This window comes from Myxocyprinus asiaticus, chromosome 28, assembly GCF_019703515.2.
Source record: "Myxocyprinus asiaticus isolate MX2 ecotype Aquarium Trade chromosome 28, UBuf_Myxa_2, whole genome shotgun sequence".
Lineage (NCBI taxonomy): Eukaryota > Metazoa > Chordata > Actinopteri > Cypriniformes > Catostomidae > Myxocyprinus > Myxocyprinus asiaticus.
Window position 1 is genome coordinate 42,853,829 of NC_059371.1, and position 27,380 is coordinate 42,881,208.

General features: G+C 38.5%; 2 protein-coding genes across 6 annotated transcripts in view; one reads left to right on the forward strand and one right to left on the reverse strand.

The window, feature by feature from the left end:
- The window catches only part of LOC127418621 (zinc finger protein 501-like), a 315,184-nt gene extending 311,492 nt beyond the window's left edge, over positions 1-3,692 (forward strand). For all 5 annotated transcript variants that reach the window (XM_051659267.1, XM_051659265.1, XM_051659266.1 and 2 more), the window contains one exon: positions 1,737-3,692. In XM_051659267.1, coding sequence (XP_051515227.1) covers positions 1,737-2,641 — 905 coding nt within the window. In that variant the 3' untranslated portion in view covers positions 2,642-3,692. The remainder of the gene's footprint in view (positions 1-1,736) is intronic.
- The window catches only part of LOC127418556 (zinc finger protein 271-like), a 270,645-nt gene that overhangs the window by 204,051 nt on the left and 39,214 nt on the right, over positions 1-27,380 (reverse strand). The window lies entirely within an intron of this gene.

A 27,380-nucleotide genomic window follows, 5' to 3' on the forward strand; every position in this document is an offset into this window, starting at 1 on the left:
GTTATGTGCATAACTTATTTTTTATGCTTCATCCGCTAGAGGGCCAAAAGTTCCACAGTGTAGTTTTAATATATCTTTTTTTTTTATTTTTATTTTTTTTAATGTGGTGACATACATTGGTATGGTGATTATAAGATTTTGGTCATATGGTCCACCCCTTACTGTGACATTTAATCTAAATGACTAAAATAATGAAATTAAGTTATCAGTCAGAATCTATGGTATAAATATACTGTATATTCAGGGCTCCAGACTGCAACTAAAAATAAATGCGACCAAAAATAATTGATTGCAACAATAATTTAAAATCAAGTCGCCACTGGCGACAGTTGGGTTGTGTGCGTTCACATGCGGTTTCATCAGATATCATCTTGTGAGTTATTGAATACATCTTTAGAGCACGCACAACCAGTGTGTCTTACACCACTTTTTTTTTCTCCCCTTTTTCTCCCAATTTGGAATGCCCAATTCCCAATGCACTCTTAAGTCCTCGTGGTGGCGTAGTGACTCGCCTCAATCTGGGTGGCGGAGGACGAATCTCAGCTGCCTCCGTGTCTGAGACCGTCAACCCGCGCATTTTATCACGTGGCTTGTTGATCGCATTACCGTGGAGATATAGGGCATGTGGAGGCTTCACGGCATCCACCGTGGCATCCACGCGTAACTCACCATGCGCCCCACCGAGAGCGAACCACATTATCATGATCATGAGGAGGTTACCCCGTGTGACTCTACCCTCCCTAGCAACCGGGCCAATTTGGTTGCTTAGGAGACCTGGCCAAAGAGAGACCCCAGCATTCTCTGCTTCCCATCTGAGTCAGTTTTCACTGACAGATAAAGAGTAACACCCACTTTCTTGGATAAACAAATGGCAATCAAAAAACGCCCTGGGATTCGAACTAGCGAACTCCAGGGGTGCTAGCCAGCATCCTTACCGCTGAGCTACCCCTCTCGTGCCACTTTTCACCCGCTCTGTTTCTGATGAGCTCGCTGCACCACTCGCAACAACAAACCCAGCGGGAGAAAGTCGTGACCAACTGACTCTTTTGAACAGGGTCTTTTTCATGAATCACCTGAAAAGAACTGAGTGTGTGAACTCAGGAGCTCAGGTTAGCAGTTTGAATCAGATTCAGTTTCTCAGTGAATCATCCGTCAGTGTGTTCACAACTGGGAGCACAGACATTTCAAAACAGAAGTTCCTTGTGTATTTCGGGCTTCTTTATAATTAAAAGTCTCTCACCCCTTTATATATACATATGAGATCCAGCTTTTGATACTTAGGACCATTGAGGGACTCTTACACAACTATTACACAAGGTGCAAACATTCATTGATGTTCAAGAAGACAACACATTGCTATATGCATACTATACTTTTATGTAAATATTTGCTTATGTAGATTCAGAAGGGCAGTACTAAATAAAAATAAATGTAGCTCCTATATTTGTATGAAGTATGAAAGGTGTGTGAACACTGATGAGACAAAAGGAAAATGCAAACTTGCATGTGTTCACAACTATATATTCTGTTTATTAAACCTCCGATTAATGGGTTATCAGTCTTCCTTTTCTTGTTTCAGAACTGGATTGAGTATGGAGCCCTGAAATCTTTTGCATTGCAAAAATCTCAAATAAATATTGGACGTTTTTGTGTTCTGCCAATAAATATGGGTTAAATTTGATGATTTAATTTGTACCTCTTTAATTGATTTTGTGAACTTATTGTGTTTATTGTAGAGCTGTTGGAAGTGCGAGAGGAACGTGAAGAGCTGAAGCAAGTGGAGGAGAAACAGCATGATTTTATAACTGAAGAAAAATCTTTGAGTTGCTCAAAGACTGAAAAGAATTTATCTTCAAAAAAGCATAAAAGAAGAACAGCCAAGAAATCTTTCACCTGCTCTCAGTGTGGAAAGAGTTTCACATGTAAAAGCGAACTTAATAACCACATGAGAGTTCACACTGGAGAGAAACCTTACACGTGCCATCAGTGTGGGAAAAGTTTTGCATATGCAACTGATCTCAAGAATCATCTTCGCTGTCACTCTGGAGAAAAGCCATTTGAATGTGATAAGTGTGGTAAAACATTTGTTCTAGCACATTACCTAAAACAACATTTGAATACTCACACAAATGAAAAGCCTTACAAGTGTTCTTTTTGTGGAAAGAGTTTTGCACGCGTGTCCTATTTTAAGCAGCACCAGAAAATACATACCAGTGTGGGGCCTCATTTGTGCTTTGAATGTGGAAAGACCTTTATTACAGCCAGCATATTGAAACTGCACCAAAGAATTCATACTGGAGAAAAACCATACAAGTGCTCACACTGTAAAAAGAGTTTCACTCATTCACATTGCCTGAAAACACACGAGAGAATTCATACTGGAGAAAAACCTTACAAGTGCTCACACTGTGGAAAGAGTTTCACTAAGTCAGAAAACCTGAAAACACATGAGAGAATTCATACTGGAGAGAAACCTTTCAAGTGCTCACACTGTGGAAAGAGTTTCACTCAGTCGGAACACTTGAAAACACACGAGAGAACTCATACTGGAGAGAAACCATACCACTGCTCTTCATGTGAGAAAAGTTTCATCTCATCAAGTACTCTATATAGACATCTAAAAAAAAAAAAGCCCAAGTAGTCACAGTTAGTGGTCGATCGATATGGATTTTTCAATGGCCAATGCTAAAAAGCTGGAGAGCAGGTTGGTTAATGGCCAACATAAATGGCAGTATAAATTATACAATTTAACAACAGCATGTACAAAACATTTCTTAATGTTAATGTTTTCATTTAAATTTAAAATTACATACAAATCAAACAATAACAAATGATTGCGATAAGGTTATGAATTAGGAAATTACATAGCACACACACAAACAAAAGAAAAAAAGGAAATGGGCTGTCATATGCATACAGACAAGAGATTTCAGAAAAAAACTTAAAAGATTGTTACAGGAAGGACTTTACACAGAAATAACATTCTTAAGGAAGTCCAGAAAGGGCTGCCGGTACACAAAATTTCATAAGTAAAACAAAAACAATGGAAAGTTAACACTTCTGTTTATTGGCCAAGCGAACACGGTTATCGACATATGTCGATAATTGCAAAATGGCAACACCCATAAAACAATACCAAGAAAAACATCAAATAGTTAGATTTTTGTTTATTACCAAGTCCCGGTAAAAGTGTATACAGAACTGAAGTCAGCATAAAAATTGGCAAATTTGACTTTCGCAGACATTCAAAAATATTTTATCCATGATTTATCGCCATACGCCGGTGAGTCTGATGTGTGACCGAGTACACGCGCCTACTGCTACATCACCATAAACATCTCTCATTCAGAAGTTACACATTTTTTCATGTTGTTTTCTGATCTGATTTGGTCACAATATTACAAAAGGGCTGTGATGATTCCATGACTGTAAGAGCTGCTTTTAACCGAGGCGAACACACCTACATTATGCAAGTATACCTGGAGTTTAACTACTGTTGTGTTTTACTTATGTTGTCATGCATTAAAAACTGTTTCTTTTGTATAGTTAATTTATTCATAAGTTTACTATTAATTTTAAAATCTACAATATTTCTCATATCAACCATGTAAATATTACTCATATGTTTATGTTTTAGTCTGGAGGCGTGAATAAAGCCAGTGCTTCATAACTTTATAATGTGTTATTTACTAACAGTGTACAGAACACACATTAAATGTGTACTGTTTATTGATATTGTTTTATTTATTACAGTGTGTTATAATTGTCACATTTGAGTCTGGGTGATATGAATTTAACATTGTCCTATGTGCATTTCCAGTTTATTTGTATCCGATTCAATTATGTTATAATTGACATGCATACAGATAACTGACATGTCTTATCACAAACTCTTCCTGGGACGCCAGGTCTGCACTGGTATTTTTTAAAAGCTTGTTCCAATGCACAACACTCGTTTCAGTTTCTTTTCCAGATCTTTACCATGTTATTAAACGTCCATAATCCAACTCGATACAAAAATATAAAACAGTTAAAGCGTGTGTGGTCGAAAACTATGTGTCTACTACCAACATCTACAAAACTTGCCTACAACTGCAGCTTATTTTTAACCTAATTATGTTGTGATGTGCAAGGCTCAGTGTCTGAATGGAGTGCAATGCCAACTGTGCACACCAGGTGGAGCAGGAACTGCAGCAATGATCAAAACAAATGATGAGAAATCATATTAATAAATCATCTTATATTTATATAAACAATCAAGAATTTATACATTTATAAACAGAAAATGTTATCAATCACAGGCTGTGACATCCGCCCCCTAATTGTGGGTACTACAATTACCATAACAAAGTAAAGCCTGTGTGGTTTAATTATAGCAAGCCTATATTTTGTAAGTTCGTATTTCAAATATTTAAAGTCCAAAAGTCTCAACTAATCAGTCAAAAGAGTTGATAAGAGTTCATTTGTTACCTAGGGAGTCAGGAAAACATTAAAGTAAAGGCTAAGCTATTACCTTTTGTCCTGTATATCTGTTGCCTCCAGCAACAAACAAAGCTTGTTAATAGGTCTTTGATGAATGTTCATTTTGGCTTTTACCAAAACATTCCTTACCAGACCTTGGACATCTGGCAAGGCCTTCACAATACATCCTATTAACCAGGAGTTCCTTGGTGAATTGTCATCCGCTATCAACACTAGGTTGCGAAGGAGTGAAGTTTCTTGTCCTTGTCTCTTTAGTTCTTTCTTGCATCAGGGGTAAATTTTCTGCTATCCATCACTTCGATAAACAGATCTGCGATATACTGAACTTGCCTGCTGTCTTCTTGGACAGGGTTCAATTTAGCAATAGAACTTTTCATTTCACTTGATTCCCTTGTATCTTCCAGCTCTTCCTTGTAGTGCTGTCCTTAGACATACCATATACTGTACAATTGTAATCTCTGCCTCCAAGAGGTTTTGAACTGAGAGACTTCTAATTGTTTCTGTGATGAACATTTTATTGGTCCTTGACCTCTTTCTAGCGATTAAGAAATGGGGAAGCGGTCACTGGTTCATATACGCTGTGCGCCAGCTCCCCAGAATTTTTCGCGGATGGGGGGACGGCGCCCTTTCCTTCTGGGGGCCCCACGGGGACGATCTGTGATATGGAGCTGCGTCTCGGAACCCATGGACCCCCGCCATGGGCATTTAAAGAAATCCTCCTGAATGTGCATTTGCCCTGCAGTTCGGCCTTGACCCACGGGGTGGCGGCCTCACGTCCCACCTTTGGCTTAAATGAATGGGTGCCTTCGCCACTCATATTGATGGTGGGCACCCAAGGTCAATTTGATGGGTGCGGTCCCAAGGTCAATTTGTTGCACTGTGTTCGTTTAATGGCAAAATGGGACTCAATCCCCCCACTGACCCCCAAATACCACCGGACCACCCGGGTGGGGTCAGACCATCCACAGACCCACTATCTGTCCCCTAACACACTATTTTGCCCAAGTTGACCAATTAGACCCCCGGACCACCCAGAGGGGGTGGGGCTGTCCACAGACCCACTATATGCCCCCTAACCAACTATTTTTCCCAATTTGACTAATGAGACCCACGGACAACCCGGAGGGGGCGGGGCTGTCCACAAACCCACTATCTGCCCCCAACCAACTATTTTGCCCAATTTGACCAATGAGACCCACGGACAACCCGGAGGGGGTGGGGCTCTCCACAGACCCACTATCTGTCCCCTAAACAACTATTTTGCCCAAGTTGACCAATGAGACCCCCGGACCACCCGGAGGGTGTGGGGCTATCCACACACTCATTATCTGACCCCTAACCAACTATTTTGCCCACTTTAACCCGAAAGACCTAGATCTGTTAACCACCAACATACTATATGTCCATTTCCAATTTATTGTATTAAACTATTACCCCTGTGTCCACCAACTACTAAATGTCCATTTACAATGTATTGTATTGGTCTATTACCCCTGAGTCCACCAACATACAAAATGTCCATTTCCAATTTATTGTATTGCTCTATTACTCCTGTGTCCACCAACATACTAAATGTCCATTTACAATTTATTGCATAAGTCTCTTTACCCTGTGTCCACCAAAATACTAAATGTCAATTTCCAATTTATTGTAAATGTGTATTAACCCTAAATGTCCATTTCCAATTTATTGTATTGGTCTATTACCCCTGTGTCCAGCAACATACTAACTGTCCATTTCCAATTTATTGCATGTCTCTTTTCCCTGTGTCCACCAACATACTAAATGTCCATTTCCAGTTTATTGTATTTGTGTATTAACCCTAAATGTCCATTTCCAATTTATTGTATTGGTCTATTGCCCCTGTGTCCACCAACACACTAAATGTCCATTTCCAATTTATTGCATATGTCTCCTTACCCTGTGTCTACCAACATACTAAACGTCAATTTCCAATTTATTGCATATGTCTCTTTACCCTGTGTCCACCAACATACTAAATGTCAATTTCCAATGTATTGTATTGGTCAATTACTCCTGTGTCCACCAACATACTAAATGTCCATTTCCAATTTATTGCATAGGTCTCTTTACCCTGTGTCCACCAACATACTAAATGTCCATTTCCAATTTATTGCATATGTCTCTTTACCCTGTGTCCACCAACATACTAAATGTCAATTTCCAATGTATTGTATTGGTCAATTACTCCTGTGTCCACCAACATACTAAATGTCCATTTCCAATTTATTGCATAGGTCTCTTTACCCTGTGTCCACCAACATACTAAATGTCCATTTCCAATGTATAGTATTGGTCTATTACCCCTGTGACCACCAACATACTAAATGTCCATTTCCAATTTTTTGCATAGGTGTATTACACCTGTGTCCACCAACATACTAAATTACCATTTCCAATTTATTGCAAAGGTCTCTTTACCCTATGTCCACCAACATACTAAATGTCCATTTCCAATTTATTGCAAAGGTCTCTTTACCCTGTGTCCACCAACATACTAAATGTCCATTTCCAATTTATTGCATAGGTCTCTTTACCCTGTGTCCACCAACATACTAAATGTCCATTTCCAATTTATTGCATAGGTCTCTTTACCCTGTGTCCACCAACATACTAAATGTCCATTTCCATTTTATTGTATATGTCTCTTTACCCTGTGTCCACCAACATACTAAATGTCAATTTCCAATGTATAGTATTGGTCTATTACCCCTGTGTCAATCAACATACTAAATGTCCATTTACAATGTATTGTATTGGTCTATTACCCCTGTGTCCACCAACATACTAAATGTCCATTTCCAATGTATAGTATTGGTCTATTACCCCTGTGTCAATCAACATACTAAATGTCCATTTCCAATGTATAGTATTGGTCTATTACCCCTGTGTCCACCAACATACTAAATTACCATTTCCAATTTATTGCAAAGGTCTCTTTACCCTGTGTCCACCAACATACTAAATGTCCATTTCCAGTTTATTGCATATGTCACTTTACCCTGTGTCCACCAACATACTAAATGTCAATTTCCAATGTATTGTATTGGTCTATTACCCCTGTGTCCACCAATATACTAAATGTCCATTTCCAATTTATTGCATATGTCTCTTTACCCTGTGTCCACCAACATACAAAATGTTAATTTCCAATGTATTGTATTGGTCTATTACCCCTGTGTCCACCAATATACTAAATGTCCATTTCCAATTTATTGCATATGTCTCTTTACCCTGTGTCCACCAACATACTAAATGTCCATTTCCAATGTATTGTATTGGTCTATTACCCCTGTGTCCACCAATATACTAAATGTCCATTTCCAATTTATTGCATATGTCTCTTTACCCTGTGTCCACCAACATACAAAATGTTAATTTCCAATGTATTGTATTGGTCTATTACCCCTGTATCCACCAACATACTAAATGTCCATTTCCAATTTATTGCATAGGTGTATTAACCCTAAATGTCCATTTTTAATTTATTGTATTGGTCTATTACCCCTGTGTCCACCAACATACTAAATGTCCATTTCCAATTTATTGCATATGTCTCTTTACCCTGTGTCCACCAACATACAAAATGTTAATTTCCAATGTATTGTATTGGTCTATTACCCCTGTATTCACCAACATACTAAATGTCCATTTCCAATTTATTGCATAGGTGTATTAACCCTAAATGTCCATTTTCAATTTATTGTACAGGTGTATTACACCTGTGTCCACCAACATACTAAATTACCATTTCCAATTTATTGCAAAGGTCTCTTTACCCGGTGTCCACCAACATACTAAATGTCCATTTCCAATTTATTGCATAGATCTTTTTACCTTGTGTCCACCAACATACTAAATGTCCATTTCCAATGTATAGTATTGGTCTATTACCCCTGTGTCCACCAATATACTAAATGTCCATTTCCAATTTATTGCATATGTCTCTTTACCCTGTGTCCACCAACATACTAAATGTCCATTTCCAATGTATTGTATTGGTCTATTACCCCTGTGTCCACCAATATACTAAATGTCCATTTCCAATTTATTGCATATGTCTCTTTACCCTGTGTCCACCAACATACAAAATGTTAATTTCCAATGTATTGTATTGGTCTATTACCCCTGTATCCACCAACATACTAAATGTCCATTTCCAATTTATTGCATAGGTGTATTAACCCTAAATGTCCATTTTTAATTTATTGTATTGGTCTATTACCCCTGTGTCCACCAACATACTAAATGTCCATTTCCAATTTATTGCATATGTCTCTTTACCCTGTGTCCACCAACATACAAAATGTTAATTTCCAATGTATTGTATTGGTCTATTACCCCTGTATTCACCAACATACTAAATGTCCATTTCCAATTTATTGCATAGGTGTATTAACCCTAAATGTCCATTTTCAATTTATTGTACAGGTGTATTACACCTGTGTCCACCAACATACTAAATTACCATTTCCAATTTATTGCAAAGGTCTCTTTACCCGGTGTCCACCAACATACTAAATGTCCATTTCCAATTTATTGCATATGTCACTTTACCCTGTGTCCACCAACATACTAAATGTTAATTTCCAATGTATTGTATTGGTCTTATACCCCTGTGTCCATCAACATACTAAATGTCCATTTCCAACTTATTGTATAGGTGTATTATTCTTGTGACCACCAACATACTAAATGTCCATTTCCAATGTATTTTATTGGTCTATTACCCCTGTATTCACCAACATACTAAATGTCCATTTCCAATTTATTGCATAGGTGTATTAACCCTAAATGTCCATTTTCAATTTATAGTACAGGTGTATTACACCTGTGTCCACCAACATACTAAATTACCATTTCCAATTTATTGCAAAGGTCTCTTTACCCAGTGTCCACCAACATACTAAATGTCCATTTCCAATTTATTGCATATGTCACTTTACCCTGTGTCCACAAACATACTAAATGTTAATTTCCAATGTATTGTATTGGTCTTATACCCCTGTGTCCACCAACATACTAAATGTCCATTTCCAATTTATTGCATATGTCTCTTTACCCTGTGTCCACCAACATACAAAATGTTAATTTCCAATGTATTGTATTGGTCTATTACCCCTGTACCCACCAACATACTAAATGTCCATTTCCAGTTTATTGTATTGGTCTATTACCCCTGTGTCCACCAACAATCTAAATGTCCATTTCCAATTTATTGCATATGTCTCTTTACCCTGTGTCCACCAACATACTAAATGTCCATTTCCAATTTATTGCAGAGGTGTATTAACCCTAAATGTCCATTTTTAATTTCTTGTATTGGTCTATTACCCCTGTGACCACCAACATACTAAATATCCATTTCCAATCTATTGTATATGTGTATTAACCCTAAATGTCCATTTTCAATTTATTGTACAGGTGTATTACACCTGTGTCCACCAACATACAAAATGTGAATTTCTAATGTATTGTATTGGTCTATTACCCCTGTGTCCACCAAAATACTAAATGTCCATTTACAATTTATTGCATGTCTCTTTACACCGTGTCCACCAACATACAAAATGTCAATTTACAATTTATTGTATTGGTCTACTACCCCTGTGTCCACCAACATACTAAATGTCCATTTTCAATTTAATGGATGGACCTGCTAATGTCCACCAACATTATATTGTAAAGTATACAGAAAATTGCTAAATATCATATTTAGGTGACTCTCTAAGATAGAAAGAAAAGACAGACAGATAGAGAGATAAATACATAGTAGACATATTGAAAATTGCAATGTGCAAAAGTGCTAAAAAGTTTATTTTTTAGCACAAAATCACAGACAGTTTCAATTTGTTTATGCAAAATTTTTGACTTTCTCCAATATTCTTGAAATTCACACCATAGAAAGAGGAGGCTGAGATTAGAACAGAAATACAGGTTTCAGTGTCCTAAGTCTATCCAGAGTTGAGATCTGGACATCCCACGTACAATTTATCCTATTCAAAATTTTAGGTGGTTCGTGGACAATCGAATTTTGAGGTTTTGAGGGATGTTTGTTATTCAGGGGTGTCATACAGTCACCTAAATATGATATTCAGTGAATTCCTGTATCCCACACATTAAAAAAGATGTCCAACAAATGACTATTTTAGGCTATGCAAATAAATTGCCCTTGGGCCGTCCCACTTACACTCTATTTAATGGGCTAAAATAGGTGTTTGGTGGACATCATTTTTATAACTCCAGGATCAAATTTATGACTAAAAATCACATTTAGGTGACTCTGTGATGCTCCCTGAACAACATACACCCTTCAAAACCTCCAAATTCAACTATCCGCAAAACCACTATTTCTATGAATGGGATAAATTGCATGTGGGATGTCCAGATCTCAGCTCTGGAAAGACTTAGGAAGGTGAAACCTGTGTGAAAATTTTGTCCAAAAAACTAAAAGGGGTACTAGATTATTTGTTCAAATTTTTGACTTCCTCAGATCTTGAAATTCACAGCATAGAAAGAGGAGGCTGAGATTAGAACCGAAATACAGGTTTCAGTTTCCTAAGTCTATCCAGAGCTGAGATCTGGACATCCAACTTACAACTTATCCCATTCACATAAATAGTTGTTTCATGGACAGTGGAATTTTGAGGTTTTGAAGGGTGCATGTTGTTCAGGTGGAGTCCTACAGTCAACCAAATATGATATTTAGTACATAAACTGATCCTGGAACTTATAAAATTATTGTCCACCAACCACCTATTTCAGCCCTTTAGATACATTAGAAATGGGACAGTACCATGGACAATTTATTTGAATGGCCTGAAATAATGACTTGGTGGACATCTCTTTATTTTGTGAAGGAAACAGGAAATCACTAAATATCATATTTAGGTGACTCTCTGATTCCCCCTGAACAACCTAAGCCCTTCAAAACCCTAAAATTCCACTGTCCACGAAACCACTATTTCTGTCAATGGAATAAATTGTACGTGGGATGTCCAGATCTCAGCTCTGGATAGACTTAGGAAGGTGAATTCACAATACAACATGTTTATGCAACTTACAACTCATAAATATGCATATTTTTCTTAAAAAATGAAAGCGTCCAAAAGCAATTTGTTCTATGAAGACTCAATACTAGGTTCGTGGTCAGTTAATTTAGAACACTACAACCATGTATTTGAAGCATATGAAATACTGATAAAGCTGGTGAGCAAAATATAATTGTAAAATATTTCAAATGACTATTTTTTATTCAAAGAACACAATAATAAGAAAATGGGCGACAAATAAATAGTTTATTGAACAACTTTATTAGGAGGTAAAAACATTTGAACATGATTTAGAATAAAAACAACAATAATATGATTAACAGTATTTAAAACAGAAATAGATCAACAACAACTAAAATGTAATTTAAAAAATACATAACTTATTTAAAGGTATTAAAAATTACCAAGTTCCTCCAAAGTTTCTGTTTCTATGGTGGAGGTCGTGCCCACTTCCAATCCCGGGATCTATGCTACAAAAACAAAACACAAAAGACAAATAAGCCAAGGTTAGTTTTGTTTTCCATCTCGGGAATGCAAATTAAGTACTATAAATAATATAGTAAACACCAACACCTACCCAGCTCCTTGATGAATTCATTTAAGTAGTCACCTAATTCTTCATCACCTGCCTCTTCTCCATGCATACTTGCATTCCCTCTGACCGCCTCTTCTCCTTGCTCCTTTTCTAAAGACTCTGAAAAACATAACATCACTCTCACCATATCAAAGACAGTGGAACACTCATAATGCTATGGTGACCACTCATCACTAACCAAGCAGCTGGAACAGCTCCTCCTCCACCACACCTGAAGTGACAGGAGCCTTGCTGACCTTCTCAGGGGGGTCTGTGAGGCCCTCTGAAAAACAAACCAACAGTTCAGTGTTCCACTGTGGAAAACAAACAAGCAACTCTCAGATTATCAGTTCCTAACAACTACCCATCGGCTGGGGGTCCTCCTCTTCTGGACTCTGGTCTGGAAACCCCGGACCATCTACTAAATCAAAGTTGTGACCAGTGGAATAGCTGGGTTGCTGGCCGTCAGCTGCCTCAACTGGTCCACCATCACCTTCTGCTCAAGATCTTTAATAATCTTTTTTTTTTTTTTTGCAGAAGTCTAAAATAGATATGTTGACACTGGTGAATTGCTTACAGGTTGATGTATTATTGTTTTAAAGAACACAGAAATTGTATTAAATAAAGTTAAATTTTAAAATGTAACTTACTGTTAGGTCTTTGTGGGAATTGTTTATGTGATATTCAAAGTATTTTAATTTTTTTGAACACAAGGGGCAGGGTTTCTCCCTAAGAAAAATGCTGCCCTTTGCCCACCTTAATAAAATGTGCCTTTCTTAGCTATTTTGTATTATAGATTAAGTGCTGCCTCAAATTGGCCAGGTGCTCGGGGCAGAGGGGGCACTTATCCGTGTTCTATAAAACAACAGAAAAGAAAAACATAGTTTGTGTGCCTTTCATTACTGGCAAACACACTTTACGTGAATAAGTTAAAATAAATACTCTCAATTTATCTGATTGAAACAAAAGCACAGACATATATATGCTTAAACATGTGGAATAAACCCTCTCTTACACACACACACGTGAGCACACACAATATGAAAGTTACTTACATTTGGGAGAAAAGCCTAAGTTGATGGTCAAACTTGAACTGTGAATTTTTTTTTATACATTTTACTTAAGATTCTGATTTAACCAGTGTGCCTAAAATCACCTATTCCTAATATATAGAATAATCTGCAATCTGTACCAGCCCAGTTCTAATGTGTTAACTGTATTTCAATCATCTAAACAAATAATGTTTTGTAGTTATTGATTTCAACATTATAAAAATAATTAATCAAAGTCTGAAAATAAATGATTGATGAACATTTTTAAATACCTTTAATTTCTACAAGAAGTGTTCATGCAAGAGAAATGGACAGACACAGAGTCCATGGACATATCAATGAATTGCAATTAAGACACAACAGTGAAATTACTAATTACCATTGTAATAGACTTGAATTTGGAGTAGGGGAGTGGTACTCCAATTCAAGTCTATACATGCAATTGAGGTTGGAGTGGGGCAGTACAGTACGCTTTATTATGTACATTTATTCAATACTACGCGACTCAATACTAGGTTTGTGGACAATTCAATTTAGTGCCTTTAAGTATCATTTACATTAAATTGTATTGATAAAATCCCCTTGTCAGCACTCAGAATACACAATACAACATGTTTATGGACCTTACTACTCATAAATATGCATAATATGCTTAAAATATGACTGTCCATGAACTATACATACGTGGGCACTTCCTGTATGATTCAGCAAAAAAAAAACCTTAAATCATATGCCAGCAACTTCAGGCGTTGAATACTCCTTCGTGGGACATTCAGATACAACATATTAAAAACTCATGTCCCTCAGTGTTAGGCAAGTACTGTAAAAAAAAAAAAAAAGAAAGAAAGAAAATATTCATGAGTCACATTTCATTCACAAGTCAGCCAGTTTGCACACTGTCTAAGGGGCCCCTGAGAAGATATAGATTTCAAATTGAAGTCAGGCTGACTTGTAGGCCCTTGTGCAGCAGTATATTCATCAGAGGCTTTAATACTTAGCAAGCACACAGGGCCTCCAAATTCCAGGACATGAACTGGGGAGCCCTGACCATCGAGGATCTCAAATTTCAAGGTCCTGCGACCCTCCGAACCCTCTTTTCAAATCAATGTAATTCCACAACAGTTTCATGGATGGCCTTAAAATTGGTGCAAAGACCTGGGGGCTTCGAATGCTTCATCGTCAGGCCCTCAGAAACAACATATTAAAAAGCCGTATTCCTCAGTGATTGGGAAGTACTTTAAAAAAAAAAAAAAAGAAAAAAAAAAGTCAAGAAAAATAATTTTTCATTCACAAGTCAGCCAATTAAGCACTTAACGAAGTAATTCGGAATTGAAACTCAGCACACTGTCTAAGGGGCTCCTGAAAAGCTGTAGATTTTAAATTGGAGTCATTTGGACCTTTCTGAGGCATGTCCATGGACCAGCTATGAAAATGAATGGTATGAATTGTTCGTTGGATGCACTCTAGCATCGCTCCCTGAGGTCCTACGGACCCCAAATTTCACACGGTGGTAGCTTGATGGCCCACGAAAGACATATCGAGAGCACGAAGCTATAGAAAAAAGGAAAAGTATTTTTTGGAGTTTATGCAAGATTCTCTCACACAGGCCTCTTGCACTGACAGCTTAACAGAGCCTCATGAATGATTAGAGACAACAAGTGCTAGGGTTTGAATATATGCTCAGGAAGGATCTAGAGATCCCAAGTTTTGGGGCCTGATTCGGGGGCCACTGAGGCTCGAGGATCTGGAGTTTCAAGATCCTGCAACCTTTTGACCCCTCTTTTCCAGACGTCGCACTTGCCCATTTAACCAAAGCATTTTTCACAACAGGTCCATGGACACAGTCCCTAAATGGGCCAATTTCATGAGAAAAAAAGTCAAAAGGTCGCATAACTCTGCACACTGTCTAAGGACACCCTGACGATACACATATGTCAATTGAGTCGTTCGGACCTTTCAGAGCACCGTCCACCAACCCATTGTAGAAAATGAATTAAATAAATTGCAGATGGACTTTTTATAGAAAGCTCCTCCAGGCCCTAAACTTCATGTGCTGGTAGTCCAGGGCCCCTAGTGTGTCATAATAAAAGCACAAGTCTCTGGAATAAAGAAATAAAGTTTTTGCTTTAATGCAAGAATTGCTCTCACAGCCCTCTTGCTCTCATAGCTGACAGAGCCTCTTGCCTGTGCAAAGTCATTTGGGTGTTAAGGTCTAGAGCTGAAAAAATGCATTCAGAAAATGTCTAGAGCCTCCAAATTTTAGGCCCTGATTTGGAGGCCCCTGGGGTTCCAGAATCTCAAATTTCAAGGTCCTGTGACCTTTTGACCTTTTTTACCAAATGTCCCACTTGCCCATTAAACCAATGAAATTCTACACTGGTTTCGTGGACAGGAATAAATTTGATGCTAAGAACTGGGGGCTTCAAATGCTTCATCGTCGGACCCTCAGAAACAACATATTAAATATTTGTGTTCCTCAGAGTTTGGGAAGTACTTAAAAAAAAAAAAAAAAATCAAGAAAAATATTCCAGAAAAATAACTGTCACTTTTCATTCACATGTCAGCCAATTAGCACAAATTTCAAGGTCCTGCAAACTTCGGAACCCCCTTTTCTAGACATCCCACTTGCCCATTAAACCAGTGCAATTCTACACCGGTTTCGTGGACGGGTTAAATTTGATGCTAAGACCTGGGGGCTTCGAATGCTTCATTTAATGCTGGGCCCTCAGAAACAATATATCAAAAATTTGTGTCCCTCAGAGTTTGGGAAGTACTTAAAAAAAAAAAAAAAAAAAAAATCAAGAAAAATATTCCAGAAAACTTTTCACAAGTCAGCCAATTAAGCACTTAAAGAAGTCATTCGGACTTGAAACTTTGCACACTGTCTAAGGGGCCCCTGAGAAGCTACAGATTTCAAATTTGAGTCATATGGACCTTTCTGAGTTGTGTCCATGGACCCGCTATGAAAACGAATTGTATAAATTGTATGTGGGATGCACTTTAACTTCGCTCCTTGAGATCCAACGGACCCCAAATTTCACACGGTGATATGTCGAGTGCCCCTTATCAGCATACTGACTCGGGGGTCCCTGAAGATTGATGATCTCAATTTTCAAGGTCCTGCTACCTTCGGAACCCCCTTTTCTAGATGTCCTACTTGCCCATTAAACCAATGCAATTCTACACTGGTTTCGTGGACGGGGTTAAATTCTACACCAGTTTCATGGATGGGGTTAAATTTGGTGCTAAATTTGGTGCTAAGATCTGGGGGCTTCGAACGCTTTACCGTTGGGCCTTCAGAAACGACATAAAAAGCTATGTCCCTCATAAATTGGGAAGTACTGTAAAAAAAAAAAAAAATAAATAAATAAAAAATAAAAAAATCAGCAAATCTATTCAATGAAAAATAGACACATACAGTCCAAGGATGGGTCAAATGAACACTTCAAGTCACAGAGCCTTGAAACTTTGCACACTGATTAGGGGGCCCCTGATAAGCTACATTTCAAATTTGAGTCGTTTGGACCTTTCTGAGTCATGTCCATGGACCTGCTATGAAAATGCATGGTATAAATTGTATGTGGGATGTGCTCTAACTTCACTCCATGAGCTCCAACAGAGCCGAACTTTTGCACAGTCGCACATCTGGTTCCCCTCGATCACATACTAAGAGGGCAGGCGTCTCCTGTGATGTGTTTTTCAAACTTCAAAATACGCCTTTTTAAGGGGTGTGCACAGCGGGCACCAAACATGTGGCCCATGATGATACAGAGTGTAAATATCTATTTGGGAAAAATAGTTGGTTAGGGGACAAATAGTGGGTCTGTGGGACTCAGGTACCACTTCAACTCAGCCAAGTCCCATTTTACAGAGTTCCTGCAGAAGCATTTTAGCCTTCAGAGTGAATGGGGCAAGAAAACCGAATGAGTCATAGACCAAGCTTATGATTGAAAGAATAACTCTTCTTGTCAGAGATTGAGTTTTAACATTGATGTGGAATTCAAATGTGTTCTTTTCAATGTTCCATTGCATGCCTAGTGCTCGTTCTACTGGTGCCTTCTCTCTGTCCAGGTCCAAATGTTGCACCAGCTTACCTCAGTCTTTAGTTATTGATTCCAGAACTGTTTGACTGTTGCTCACCAACTTTGTCAATTTGAATCCTCCAAGTGCACATCCTTTCAATTATTTTGTTACAGCAGGTGCTTGTTCTTCTGAAGTGAGACTTAAGACAATCATCTACATATCTACATAATCATCTTTATGATAGTATCTACAGTATGACTTCTTGACTGTATACCTCTTGGTTGTCCTGTGCTGTTTTCCGTAGCACAAAGTTGGCACAGCTAGGTGACGATACGGCTCTGAAAGAATGAACGTTCATTCTGTATTCTGATTCAGGTTTCCATCTGGCCACCATAGAAATCTGAGATAATCAACATGATCAAGTTGCACTCCAACTTGATGAAACATGCTTTTTATTTCAGCCATGAATGCTACAGTTTCTTTTCGAAATCTCAGTAAGACACCATTAAGAGTATTAGTTAAATCTTGCCCTTGGAGCAGCTCATGATTAAGGGATACACCTTGGAATGATGATGTGCAGTCAAACACAACTCAAATAGATCCCTTCTGCTTATGGTGGACTCTGTGGTGTGGTACATACCAGACTTTTCGATCTTTCTTTTGAAGCTCTTCTTGTGGAACCTTTTCTACATAGTCCTTCAACACTTCTCCATGAAACCCTTGTACTCATTATGAAAGGTTACATCCTTTTTCAGCCTTCTGTGGAGGCTTATTACACGTTGTGTCACCATCTGTTGGTTATTGGGCATAACTACATTTTTGCGTCAAAATGGCAATGACAAGTAGTAGTGACCATCCTGGTGAGCTGTGTTCTTGGAAACAATGTCCATAAATTGCTTATCTTCTGCTGAAAACTTACTTTTATCTTCATATTGTCATTCACTGAAGTCTTGGTTATACTGTTTCACCAGTAGCTCTTCTAACACCGATCATAAGATTCAATTTGCTGTCACCCGATTATCAGCTGTCATGCAGCTGAGCAGACTATTGACCACCCAACCTAAGAGCGTTCGGACTACATAGGGTCCATTATTCTGGCTATTCACAATCTGCCAGGGTTCCAGAGCTTTTGATACATTCATTCCAATGAGATCTACATCTGCATCAATTTCATTTAGTTTCACATCTTTGAGATTAGGCTATTCCTTCAGACATTTTGAGGTGAAAATATTTTCCTTCGATACTGGAATTGCACCTTGCGTGTACACCTTGGGTAATGGAAGAAATACATTCCCTTCAATATCTCCAACTTCCAGGTCACTCACCTCATAAATAAAGACAGGCTTCTCAGTTGACATGGTCTTTAACATGATATTCATCCTCCCCCTTTTGGCATAAGCTTATGCATTACATTTTCTGTGCAGAAGGATCCCAAACAACCTGGGTCTAGAAAGACATATGATAAGATGTTTTTATTCCCATTCATGACTTTCACTTGCACTGGCACAATGGCAAGTTTGCATTTGTTACTGGCCCTGGTTGCTTTGAGATGACTAAGTGTGCTGCTTAATGAAGTTGCTTTTTTCAGAATTTTCATTTGTGTTTTATGGGCTTGCAGTAATATCAGCTGAATTTTCTTTTCTCTCCTCTGGATCTTTGTGCAACAAGGTAGGGTGTTTTCCTTGACAACACTTGCATGTCATTCTTTTTTTTTCCTTTTTTTGTTTTTTTTTGTTGCAGGTTTTACTTAAGTGTCCTTTTGTCAAACATCCAAAACAGAGTCCTTCAGATTTCAAGAAGTCTAATTTGTCTTGTTCTGTAGCTTCATCAATTGCTGACAGATACTGAGCGAATGTTCATGCAGGGTGTGCTGAAAACATTAGTCGATTCAGATGTCTTGTTTATTTGCTTATTGTCTTTCTCAGCACAGGGACTTATAGCAATGGCTGTGACAATGTTACTGCTAATTGGTTTACCCTTGACTGGAGTTAGCTGTTTAAGACTTGTAGTTCAGGTTCTTGACTGTCTTGTGACTGATTTTTGAAGGTTGCTGAAAAGTGGATCAGAAGCCATCTTGGCTTGTTTTTCAGAAAAACCACTAGATCTATGAACTTTGCTCTTTGACGACTTCATTCAAAGATATTATAAGAAGTTGACCTCCATTTCTACTTCAGCTTGTAGGGTAACTTAGACAAAATAATTGGGAGATTGGAAGGATTGTTGAGTTCGTCCATATAACTTAGCTCCTCCATTACACTGTAACATCCTCTAAGATAGAGAGCACAGGAAAATCGAGTGTGGTTATCTTCTGCCTTTATGCCCACTTCAGAGCCTTGTCAAAATATGCTTTAGTAATTCATCTTTCATCTCCGAAGTTCTCTTTCAATAGCTGTTTTGCTGTAATGTAGCCTCTTTTTGGAATCATGTGCAGACAACTACTCACAAGCTCTCTTGCCTGTCCTAATGTAAACTGCTCGAGATCATAGAGATGATCTTGAAAATCATTAATTCGATGTTCAATGCTGTGCTCAAATGCTTTCAGAAAAGACATGAAATTCTGTGGGTTTCCATCAAAGATGGAAATATCTCTTGTGGGGAGATGAGATAAATTCTGCTGCTTAATCATGTTTCCACCAGTTTATTTAGAATAGAAGCAGCAACTGTTTGTTTACTAGTGCCCTTGATGTCTTCCTAAGCAACTGGTATCTTTGGCTTCATTACTGGGATATTGGATGGCTTGGATCCTTTCATTTGGACACCACCATGCTGGAACATTGTTTGCTGAAGGGGAGTTTTTGGGACTACTTCGATTGTTGTGTATTCTACAGCTGAAATGTTTGCTTGCTCTACCTCAAGTATGCACTCATATCATCCACTGGAGTGGTAGGAGATTGTTTATAATTCTCCAGAACTTTAATCTAAGCATCAGTGGCTGCTAGACATGTTTCTATTTCCAATTTCTCCTATAGTGATTTAATTCTTATCTCTTCAATATCTAATGCCTGCTACTTCATAAGAGCTGCAGCATGTGCCATAAGGACCTCATTATCAGCCTCAGCTTTCATTTTAGACGAAGAGGCAAAAGAATGCACTGAAGAACGGATGGCTCTCGACATTACGGAGACATTTGAAGATTCCCATTTTTGTGCCACCACAGAAAAACTATCATCTGCTGTGATTCTGCATTCAATTATTTATTGCTCAGCTTGAGTCTTCTCATTCTTAATCTTAATACTTTAAATCCATGCATTTGTACTTTCTACAAATGCTTTAAATTGTTCCATTTTAGGCTGAAACCAACTCTCTTGGTCAACTTTACATTCAGCAACAGGCAAAATTATTTGGACTGACTCATGAATTTGTCCAAACTCTTCCAGCACAGTACTCAGTCTTTAACATGCGTTCAGTAGTTTCAGCATTTTGTGGTTGATTATATTATTAATGAATTTCATTCAATTTTCGTGTACAAGTGCCAAATTTGCCTCTTCACATTCCGATGAGATGCTTTAATTGTTCTGCTTCTGCTCTAGCAGAATCTGGTTCAACTTCTAATTTATCCATTTCCATGTCTGCTCGAGAACTTTAAATTTTTTTCTTGATAAACAAACTTGCTTAAGTTCATATATTTATGCACAAGTAGATTGTCAAACAGACATCATTCATTTAAAAATAAATAAATTCATCATCACTTGCATTACTTCATTAATTCAGTCAGTTACATTTTTACTCACAAACTCCTGAGTGATGCAACAGGTAATTCTGGGGTTACTTAGAAAATCCACCACTGAAGAAGCTCCTTAATTCCATTCCTTTTAGTAAATTCCTTATTCCAAATGATGAAGTCTGACAAAGCTTTCCATTTCAGCAAAGTTTTGACTTGACTTACGGCATCTGCATTGGTAGTTTTTAAAAGCTTGTTCCAATGCACAACACTCGTTTCAGTTTCTTTTCAGAAAAGACAATCCAACACAATCCAAAACAAAATAAATAAAACATATTTAAACAAAGCGTGTGGTTGAAAACTGTGCCTACTACCAACATCAACAAAATCTGCTACACCTGCAGCTTATTTTTAACCTAATTATGTGGTGACATGCAAGGCTCAGTGTCTGAATTGAGTGCAATGACAACTCTGCACATCAAGTGGAGCAGGAACTGCAACAACGATCAAAACAAATGATGAGAAATCATATTAATAAATCATCTTATATTTATACAAACATAATCAAGAATTTATAAATTCATAAACAGACAATTTGATCAATTACAGGCTGTGACATGTCTAAATGAGCAAAAAACAAGTGTCTTTACCCCTTCATCACTGAAATGAAGCAAAATGAAACAGAGTCACTTGAAATATATAACTTTATTGAAAGAAAAGAACATTTTGTTTCTGGTAAGTAAACGGCAGTATCAAGATACAACATTTTGCAGAGTTTTGTTGCATCCCACAGCGCAACACTCTGACAGTATATGGAATTTTGGTCACAAACATGGCGGTGTTACAGTGATGTCACACGAAACATCACAGTACTGTGCATAGTTTTAGGCTCTTCTGAAAAATGCTGTAGAGTAAGGATGTTTTTTTTTTTTTTTTCATTTTATCCCCTTTTTTCCCCAATATGGAATGCCCAGATCCCACTACTTAGCAGGTCCTTGTGGTGGCGCGGTTACTCACCTCAATCTGGGTGTCGGAGGACAAGTCCCAGTTGCCTCCACTTCTGAGACTGTCAATTCGCGCATCTTATCACGTAGCGCACTTTGCACAACATTGCGGAGACTCCCAGCATGTGGAGGCTCATGCTACTCTCCGCGATCCACGCACAACTTACCACGCGCCCCATTGAGAGTGAGAACCCCTAATCGCGACCACGAGGAGGTTACCCCATGTGACTACCCTCCCTTGCAACCGGGCCAATTTGGTTGTTTAGGAGACAGCACACCCTGGATTCGAACTCACGACTCCAGGGGTGGTAGTCAGCGTAAATACTCGCTGAGCTACCCAGGCCCCCAAGGATGCTTTTTAAGTGCCATGAAAAGTTAAAAACACTAGAGCATTGTACATTAAAAATAATAATGCAGATTTGGTGTCACTACCCTTTGCCTTGAAAATGAAACCAATTCTACACACACATGTGCTCAGTTTCCAAGGTTGTTGGTAGATAATTATTTTATGTATTTATTTGGAAAGCACCAAAATTTTGGCCGCTGAACATTTTTAGCCAAAAATGGCATAAAATTCTATTTTAGGTTTTCGACTAAAATATTTGGCCACAAATTCAAAGAGAAAACATTATTTTAAAATCTGGAAACAGAGCACGGACATGGAGAAAAAGCACTGTATATGTGAAAAGATTGTGATTTAATTACATTTAATGTAAACAATGGTTAATTATTGATGATACAGTATATTGATGGTAACCAGGTTGTGTTTGCAACTGAGACACGTGGACCTCTATCACAGAGAAATCCACCTGAATGAGCTCAAAATAATAAACTCGTTTTTGTTTATGTAAGCATATTTGTTTTTTTTATTTGTAGTTTTATTAAAGTTTTAGTTTTAGAAATTTTAATTTTAGGGATTGACTAAGGTATGAAGTATTTCAGCTGAGTGAAAATGGAGTAAAACTTAATTTACCACAAAGAAGCATTTTGAACCAATTGAAGTTTATTTATTGATCTTGCTGGACATACTCCCAGTAATGCACTACAACAATCTAGTTTTGAGGTTATGAACGCATGAATTCGTTTTTTGCCATCAGCAACAGAGAGCATGTGTCATAATTTAGCAATATTTCATACGTGGAAGAATTCTGTTCTACAAAAACTGGTAATTTGATTTTCAAAGGACAGATTGGTATCAAATATAACACTTAAGTTCTTCGCTGTTGAAGATGATGTAACAGTACATCAACTGAGAGTCAAATTATATTTTAGCAGCTTGTTTTTAGAGGTTTTTGGTCCAATAATTAGTACCTCTGTTTTGTCGAAATTGAGTAGAAGGAAACTGCTGGCCATCCAATCTTTTATTTCATTGATACACTCTGCTAATTTGGAGAAGTGTGAAATTTCATCAGGTTTTGAAGAAATATAAAGTTGGGTATCATCAGCATAACAGTGGAAACTTATTCCACGATTCCTGATAATATCTCCCAGGGGAAGCATATACATGGAGAAAAGCAGATGCCCTAAAACTGATTCCTGTGGCTCTCCATACTTTACTTTTGTTTGGTTTGACAATTCCTCATTTACATAGACAAAGTGGTAGCGGTCTGCTAAATAGGACCTAAACTATGCTAATGCAACTCCACAAATGCCAACATAATTCTCTAACATATTCAAGAGAATGTTGTGATCTATCGTGTTGAATGCAGCACTAAGATCTAAAAGCACTAGCTGTGAAATGCAGCCGCGATCAGATGATAAGAGCAAGTCATTTGTAACTCTGATAAGTGCAGTCTCTGTACTGTGATGGGGCAAATATCCTGACTGAAATTGTTCGTATATACTATTTCTCTGTAGAAATGAACATATTTGGGAGGATACTACCTTTTCTAGTATTTTTGACATAAACAGGAAATTTGAAATCGGACTATAATCAGCCAGTTCTCCAGGATCAAGTTGTGACTTCTTAATAAGTGGTTTGATAACTGCCATTTTAAAGTTTCTTGGGACATGTCCGAGGAGTTAATAATATTAAGAAGAGGTTCTGAGATTACAGGGAAAATCTCTTTTAAGAGCTTGGCTGGTATTGGATCTAACATACATGTTGTGGCTTTTGATGTTTCGATAAGTTTTGTTAGCTCTGCATGACCTATGACAGTGAAGGATTGAAGTTGCACGTGAGGAAAATTATGAGACACTGATTTCAGAGGTACTGTGACAGACGATTGCATAATTCCAATTTTATTTCTGATTATTTCAATTTTATCAGTAAAGAAATTCATGAAGTCATTACTCTTGTGCTGTGATGGAATATCTGGTTCCGTTGAGGCTTTATTCCTAACCAATTTAGCCACAGTACTGAATAAACACCTAGGATTGTTGTGGTTATTTTCTGAGTTTGCTAAAATATGCTGACCTGGCAGCTTTTAGTGCCTGTCTGTAGCTACAGACACTATCCTTTCATGCACCACAAAATACCTCTAATTGAGAGCATGAGTGTGATCATTGTACCATGGTGCAGGGATTTTTCTTTAATTTTCTTTAATCGAAGGGGGGCGACACTCTCAAGAGTGCTAGAGAAGACTGTATTTACAATAACTACAAGATCTCACAAAAAATTAGCAAATTCACCAAGGAAATAAGAATAAGGCCAGGGTGATCAATATACTATAGCAAGGGTAAAAGATGGCAGAGTTTTTTATTTATATCTAACGGTGTCACATTAAGCATTATTAGTTCAAAAGCCTTACATTTATATCCTGTCCTCCGAGTAACACCAAAAACTTCACTGTAAATTGTAGCAACACCTCCTCCTCGACCCTTCAGACGAGGCTCATGTTTATAACAATAACATGGGGGAGTAGATTCATTTAAACTAATGTATTCATCCGGTTTAAGCCACGTTTCAGTCAAACAGAGCACATCCAAACTATAATCTGTAATAATTTCATTTACAATTAGTGCTTTGGTAGAAAGAGGTCTAATGTTTAGTAGCCCTACCTTCATATGATGTTTATCTTTAATTTTTTTGTTTTGTTCAAGTTTGACCTTAATCAGATTTTTTCTAAATGTTTTAGTGAGAGTTTTGTGTTTGGTAGTTCGGGGAACAGATACAGTCTCTATGTGATATCTAGGTGATACACTCTCTATGTGTTATAGTTTATGTGAGCTGTGTGATGTCTCAAGGCAGCTAGCAGACATTCAGATTAACCAGTTTGTCTGCTTCCTGACCTGGGCCCCAGTTAGTCAAATACTATCATTGTTAAGACTATGAGCCAAATTACTAGAGAGGAGAGTGGCACCTTCCCTGGAGGGATGGAGTCCGTCTCTCTTTAGCAGGTCAGATCTACCCCAAAAACTCTTCCAATTGTCTATAAATCCTATGCTATTCTCCAGACACCACTCAGACATCCAGCCATTCAGTGACACTAATCTACTATCGTCACCACGATGAGCAGGGAGGGGGGCCAGAGCATATTACAGTGTCTGACATTGTTTTTGCTAATTCACATACCTTTTTAACATTATCTCTAGTGATTTCCAATTGGCGCAGCCGGACATCATTAGTGCCGACATGAATAACAATTTTAGAAAATCTACGTTCAGCATTAGCCAGCACTTATAAATTTGATCTGATGTCAGACGCTCTGGTACCCGAAATGCATTTAACAATAGTGGCTGGAGTTTTTATTTCCATGTTCCTTACAATAGAATCACCAATTATTAGGACTCTTTCAACATGATTCTCAGTGGGTGCATCACTGAGTGGGGAGAATTGTTTGGAAACCCTAACAGGAACAGGAAAGTGATGTCGCTTTGCTGAGCGAGTATGCTGCTGAGACGACACCCAAACGCCCTCTTGCGGGGGCTCTAGAGCCGGAACCAAAATGTGCATGTTGCTCGCTGTTCTACGCAGAGTCAACCCATGGAAGGCTGCCGGACCAGACAACATTCCTGGCAGAGTGCTCAGAGGATGTGCAGACCAGCTGGTGGATGTTCTTACTGACATCTTCAACATCTCCGCACCGCCGTTGTTCCAATGTGCTTCAAGGCCACCACCATCATCCCCATGCCGAAGAAGTCTTCAGTGTCCTGCCTCAATGACTACCGTCCCATTGCACTCACACCCATCATCATGAAGTGTTTCAAGAGGCTCATCATGAAGCACATCAAGACCCAGCTGCCCCCCTCACTGGACCCCCTGCAGTTCGTGTATCATCCAAACTGCTCAACAGATGACGCCATCGCCACCACCCTCCATCTGGCCCTCACCCAACTGGACAAAAAGGAAACATACGTTCGAATGCTATTCATAGAATTCAGTTCAGCATTCAACACAATCATTCCTCAGCACCTGATTGGAAAGCTGAACCTGCTGTGCCTGAACACCTCCCTCTGCAACTGGATCCTGGACTTCCTGACTGGGAGACCTCAGTCAGTCTGAATTGGGAGCAGCATCTCCACCACCACCACACTGAGCACTGGGGCCCCCCAGGGCTGTGTGCTCAGTCCACTGCTGTTCACTCTGCTAAATCATGACTGTGCAGCACTGCACAGCTCGAATCACATCATCAAGTTAGCCGATGACACGACCGTGGTGGGTCTCATCAGCAAGAACGTTGTATCAGCATACAGAAAGGAGGTGCAGCATCTAACTGACTGGTGCATAGCCAACAACCTGTCTCTGAACATGAACAAAACAAAAGAGATGGTTGTTGACTTAAGGGGAGCATGGAGAGACAACTCTCAGCTGAACATCGATGGCTCCTCTGTGGAGATCATCAAGAGCACCAAATTCCTTGGTGTTCACCTGGCAGAGAACCTCACCTGGTCCCTCAACACCAGCTCCATAACTAAGGGTACTTTCACACTGGCAGTTTAGTTCAAAACAGAGCACAGTTCGCATAAAAAATTGGTAATGTGAAAGCTGTCATGTGGATCGGGGAGTGCACCATGATACCGAACCCAAGACTACCTGTAGGAGATGGTCTGAGTTCAGTTGCAATGGAACTGTAGCGCGATTCGCGTGAATGTGAAAGCAACTCGGAATTGGGTGCGCACTCGTTCAGGAAGTAACCTGCGCATACGTTTTAGCCGATGACGACATCATTAGTTTCGACAACACACGAGGATCCATACATTCCTGAAAGTCCCAAAAAAGTAATGACACCATAATGATATACAAGTACAATCAACATTATAAATACTGTCTGTCTGTCTATCTACCTACCTATACACCTTATAAATACTATATATAAATACAATTATAGGTTATAAATATAGGGTATAATTGGAGATGACAGTGATGATAACTTCACCTTGGACACGAGCGTAAGCGTGCAGTGTAAACAAAGATGCATATTAATTCCTTGCAATCAGCTGTCTCCTCAAAAAACACTGTTTGTGAGCAGCAGCAAGCCACCTTCCCCTGGACATCTGATGAGTTATGCCATGAAGCGCACATGTATGCAGTTGTCATTCACTCTGCTGTGCATAATGGCACCAAAATAA